Consider the following 6,000-nt stretch of genomic DNA (forward strand, 5'->3'; position numbering starts at 1 on the left):
GCCAAGCTGAGTATATTCTTCCTGTGCCTTACCTATAGCACTCCTATATCTCAAAGCATTTACTCATGTTTCATTTTAGTCCATTATATAGTTCCCACATTTGACCACCCCCATGGTAAAAAAAAAAAAAAAAAAAAAAAAGTGTTTTCCTAACATCTAATTGGCATAGCTAATCAGAACCGTAATATCTCATTGCCTCCATCTTCTCTGTATCCTCTGATCAAGTAGTTGCAGACACCAATAAAGTCTCCCCTTAGCCTTTCTTTCTCAAGGGTGAGCAAAGCTAGCTTTCTCATCTTCTCCTCGTTATGTCCTGTCCCTTTCCATAAATTGCCTTTTTTGGGTTTGAGCGCAGTCAGGAGCTCCATCCGTACTGGCCTTCCGCTGTGCTTGCTTGGGCTTGCTTGCATGCTTGTGCATTGCCCACACATCAGAATGGACTGCTCTTGGGCTCTGAGAACATTGTCCTTGAAGACCACCCAGCTCTCTGGGGCCCCTCTGCCCTCCAGGGCTGTTTCCCAGGGGATCTTGCCAAGCAGGTCATTGAACAGGCCAAAATCTGCTCTTCTGAAGCCCAAGGTTGTGATTCGGATGTTTATCTTGCTCACTCTTCTCAGGATCTTCAGCTCCACAGTCTTATGGTCACTGCCCTTGACCTTTACACCTTCCACCAGCTCTTCCTTATTTGTGAGCAGCAGGCCCCACAAAGCATCTCCCCTAGGTAGTTCATCAAACACTGCATGAAATTATCTTCAACAAATTCCAGAAATCTCCAGCATTGTTTGTGCCCTGCCACATTGCTCCCCCATGAGCACAAGGGCCTGTGAGGCTTTACCCAGCCACCTAAACAAGTGCCGCAGGCTCTGCAACTACTCTGAAGCTGCAGATCTGCAGGTGGGGCAGGAACCTCCCTCCTGCCGCCAGAGGCCACGAGCCTCCAGCCTTCTCCATCCTTGGAGCCCCTTCTCCATCACTCCCTTCTTTGCTGTGCGTAGCTCAGGCTCCCCTTCTTCACAAAGAAATCAGGCCATCTCCTCGTCGTCTTCCCTGATGGCGCAAGCACGGGCTCACCCCCCCTCCTTCGGCACCTTCGCCCGGCAACTCTATGCCTCGTCCAGAGCGCATCGCCCACAGCAGAGCCCACGCCACACCACGCCGCAAATGGCGGCCGCGCCTCAAATGGCGGCCGCGCGGTGGCGCCGCGTCTCGTGAGAACCGCCGCCCGCCGCGCCGCGCCGCTGCCGCCCACAGCAAATGGCAGCCGCCGGCGCCTAGGCGAGGCTCGCCCCCCCCCCCCCCCCCCCCGCGCCCTGCTCGATGAAGACGCGCCGTTAAAGGTGTTGAGCCACTCGCTGTCGCAAGCCGCAGCGCGGGGACCCCTCGGGGGCCCCGGGGAGCGGCTGCCCGGGTCCCCAGGTCTCGGGCGGAGCCCTGCACGCCGTGCGGCGCCCCCTCACGGAGGCGTTTCCCGCCCGTGCTGAGGTAACGGCTCCCTGCGGCGTCGCTGGAGCGGGCGCAGCTTCGAGGCCGCCAGGCTGCGGTCCTGCGCAGGGCTGAGGGCTGCTCCTGAGAGACCCTTGAAAGTTAACTCGGAAATGCAGGGTCGCTGCCTTCTCCGCGCCGGGGTCAGCACCTCTCCCTCCATGCCCCGTGAGAGAAAAAGGATGGAAAAACGTCCTTTGCCCCACTGGCCTCTCCAGAGCTTGCCCACTGCGCCAGGGTGCTGCATCGTCTGGGAGCCAAAGCAGGAAAAAAAAAAAAGGTAAAGCAGGAGATTTTCAAAAGGTCCCGAAGCTTCCATTGCCTTCCAGCAAGCCGAAAATGTGAAATGTCATCTTTGACACATCTCCTCTGCAATGATTTGCTCAGGGTCATGAGCCAAAACTGCAGAAAGCAGAAGCCCTTCAAATCAAGCCCTAGTAGAATTACAATTAAAACTCAAACCTTTTTTTCCAGCGTTGTTCCTCAGGGTTAGATTCACATGACTAGACTATACTTTCCAATCGGTCTAATGTTGGATTATGCTCTGGGGCAATTTCTGCTCGCTGGCCCAATAACCTGTCTGACCCACCTTTCACAGAGTCTCGGGTTAGTCAGCAGTAAAACGTTTGTTTGATTCACTGTATTTCTTGCGCATCACAAATGGTTACGATATCCAGGGCAGCTCAATACCCCAGAGAAAGAAAAAATAGTATCTTAAACAAAATACTCTGTGTTTTCTCAGCCATTCATTATTCAGTAATAATTTTCTATTCTTTCTGAAAATGAATTTCAGACAACTGAAATATATAAATATATAACTAATATATATAAATATATAATATACAATATGTATAATAATATATATATATTTTTATATATAAATATATATTTACATATATTTAGTTAATATATATATAGTAGTATTCAATATATATATAGATATTATATATATATATATAAAAATTTATATTTAGTTATTCAAATATATCTATTTTTATATATAATATATATTTAGTTATTCAATATATATTTAGTTATTCAATATATATATTGAATACATATTTAGTTATTCAAAACATGCAATGCATATAACTCTGGAATTCTAATTTAAACTACTCTGGAAAAGGCTAAGCTGCTTTAAAATTACACTGAAAGCTGTCGTTCCTCTTTTAAATTTTCACTGTTAATATATAAGGAGGAACCACTGTAGCAGAACTATCTCAGTCAATCCTAGGGATGTGGTTACAGGAAAGTATTCATTCGAAATTAAAGAAAAAAAAATAAACAGAACTGTGAAGACAGAAAACCCAACGTAATTCCAACGTCAATAAATAAACATTGACAGCAAGTAAAAAATTATGAGCGGCTAATAGAAGAAAACATAATTGTGGAAGTTGGTCTGAATGTAATATATTCTGTTACACTGTTAAAGCAAATAATGCTCAGGAAGTGTAAAGACAATCCCAAGTAATATGTTAACAGGAAACTTAATGAAAACTAGTGTCGTTATAGCTAGGTTGCATAATGCCTGCTAAAGTGGACTTTATGAACAGTAACATTTATTTCCCAAAACACGTTTAACTTTAACCATTTGGCTTTACTTCCTTGGTTATTTGAAATTCATAGACTCAGTATTCAGGGCTCAATACTGTAATACTGCCTGAAATCCATGATCCGTTGAATTTAGTATGGCGATAAGAGTTATAAGACAACGTCAACATTTGTGCTCTCTCCTTTTTCCCCTCAAACAAGCACTGAGCAATTTATTATAATCGCTTATGTATTTCATAATACATTATTTCATTTCAAAAGAATTATAATGTAACAAGTAAGACTGTGCTGTCTACTAACCTGGTATACTCCTTTAATAGCAAAGTCATTATTCCAATGGCACTAGCTCATATTAATAAGCTCTAATGTCCCTAGTTCTTGGAGATTCCTCTAATGAAGTTGCAGGGACTACATAATTAGGCATATAACTGTGAGCTTAAATGACCTGTGGTCAAATTAATCCCTGATGAAACTCCATTGACATCTACAGGTTTAAATCCAGCTCCATCTCTTCAGTTTATGAGGCTAAATACAGTATTGCTTGACTGTACCTTGGTGGCACAAAACTACAGTATTTCTACATTGCAGTGGACACAGACACAGAGGCTAGCCTAAAAAGTGGCTTTCAAAGTCCTCCTCTCTAGCATGGATTGGATGACAGAAGGGAGACCAGGAGGGAAAAGAGATGGCCCACTGCATCTATAATTAAGCAGAGGAGTAACCACCAAACATTGTGAAGGGTTGTGGAACGGTCACAATCCTTATTTAAGCAGAGAGACAATGACAGGAAGCAGAGAGGTTTTGCTCCTCTGATTGATAGCAACTATATATATATATATATATATTTTTTTTTTTAACTGATCCAACCAAATAATGAATATCTGAAAATACCCTGAACTTCAGAGACCAAATGGCAAGAAACTATCTCCGTTCAAGCACAACGTCTCTTTAAAGTAATTAATATATTCACAAGGCAGCAAATAATATTTCTACTCTTAGGTTTTCTTCTTACCTCCACAACTTCCTCATATTCTTCCTCCTCCATTTTCAGAGTATTCTGCCTTTCACCCACTCACTGGTGATGTAACAGAGGAAAGTGTGAATGTATAGTATTAGCCCAAGACTGAAAGTACAATGAAAAGCTACTAATAAAGGTTTCAGTATGCTTGAGTCACAGTTAGTAATCAGTAAGATTGCTACGTTGTTTTATTGGCTATTCAGTAGCAGAACTTGTAAACAACTGAAAGAAATAAATTTGCCATCTACCATTATTTTGTTTCTCACTATTACTGGAAACTATTGGATTAAGTTTAAAGCATATTGAGATAAATTACAATTTTGGACAAATATGTTATTCTGATAATAGTAACACCAATACTGGAATTCAATTAAAATTGAAAAAAAATCAGAGGAAGAGATTTGTTAAAGTATGAGTTGATATTTTTTTTCATTGCAACAAGGTTATTTGAAGAATTTTCCTTTTCTCTGGGACTATTCTATACTGTTTCATTACATTTTAAAACTCCTATTAGAATAAGAACTTTATCTGTACATTCTACTATATCCACTCGCATGTAAAAACATAATGTAGGGAGAAAAATGCAATTTTTTTTTTTTTTTAAAGTGACCTTAGGTTAATGAGGCAATTATTCTCTTCCCAGCATTAGCCTATACAGGTGCTTTGGGGCTTTTTTTTTTTTTTTTTTTTAAGCTCTTGTGGCTTTTTTATGTATATTTCCTCAGACCTGGAATATATGAAAATCCATATAGTTTGGCTGAACTACAAAGTACAGATTGCTATCAAAATCTTTAAACAAATTAATTAACACAATGATTTTGCTATGAGGCAAACTTGCAATTTTCCACCAGCGAATACAGCCTGTTTCTAATGTTGGTAGGAGATGAGGTTTTGGAACAGCTGTTCCTGAGTCCAAAGATATTTGCCATGTAAGTTAATACTACCAAATGACTGGGTGGTTTTGTTTAGCTGGCTAAACTGCCATTCCTTCTGAGGCAAGTGAAGTCTAGTAATGCAGGTTAAATATAGGAACATAAAATACTGTCCCTTTTTAGTCTCAACATGTTGAGAAAAATTACAAGAAATTGACTTTGTTAAACCAGAATTTGAATATTAAAATGAATAAAGAGTAACTCAATTAAGAAGCAGCAAGTCATGTGAAAAAGTTTTGCCAATGTTTATGTACAAATCCCAGAAGTAGACCCTGGCACACAGGGAACCTCTCTATGGAAGCTGTCATTATTATAACCTTCAGTTGCACTTCCAAAATGCAGTACCAGATCCTTTCCTTTTAATAGTAACTAGTCAACTATCCAGTCAGATGCAATATCTGACCTCCATGGACGAGGAGCGACTCATACTCTCAAAAAAATACAGAATTAGAAAATAGCTCCCGATCCTATTCTGAAGAAAAAAAGCCAAGTATAATTAAATGATCTTACCAGCAACATCTAGTAAGTATCCTTAGGAGCAAAGCCTCTCCAGTCTGCCCTCCTGAGTAATGCTGGGTGAGAGCAAGCCTGATGCATCGGCTCCTAATTATGCATGTGGCCACAGCACAGCCAATCTGGCTCCAGCCCGCTCAAGTTTCAGCCCTAAATATACTTGGTGACCCTGGGGGAGGCCACCTGTTCGCAGCACCATGAAGGAAAAGGGAGCAGGGCACTTCTGTACTCCTGAGGAAATCCAAAACATACCACAGCTTGACTAAACTTCATCAGATCTCTACTGAAATGGATCCCTAAGCAAATACAAGGGAGAGTTCAAATGGAAAAAATGTGCACATTTTTTTCTAATTAATTTAAAAATTATCTAAGCTGATAATTAAAATGAATTTGAATAGATAGAGCCTATTTCATTCCTAAATAGGAATTCAAGAATTTCTAAATTTCAGAGAAAGGAGAGTGTCTGTACTTTGAACTTTTGGTCTGAATCTATCTTGAATTTCA

The 6,000-nt window shown here is 41.0% G+C and overlaps 1 protein-coding gene across 1 annotated transcript in view; it reads right to left on the minus strand.

Moving 5' to 3' along the window:
* The window catches only part of NEB (nebulin), a 145,043-nt gene extending 139,489 nt beyond the window's left edge, over positions 1 to 5,554 (minus strand). Inside the window, exons 1-2 of the mRNA XM_068949383.1 lie at positions 5,494 to 5,554; positions 4,046 to 4,108 (exon numbers count right to left, since the gene is read on the minus strand). Of these exons, the coding sequence (XP_068805484.1) occupies positions 4,046 to 4,078 (33 nt within the window). The 5' untranslated portion in view covers positions 4,079 to 4,108; positions 5,494 to 5,554. The remainder of the gene's footprint in view (positions 1 to 4,045; positions 4,109 to 5,493) is intronic.
* Positions 5,555 to 6,000: the final 446 nt, after the last annotated feature.

Source organism: Struthio camelus, chromosome 6 (assembly GCF_040807025.1).
Source record: "Struthio camelus isolate bStrCam1 chromosome 6, bStrCam1.hap1, whole genome shotgun sequence".
In the NCBI taxonomy this organism is placed as follows: domain Eukaryota; kingdom Metazoa; phylum Chordata; class Aves; order Struthioniformes; family Struthionidae; genus Struthio; species Struthio camelus.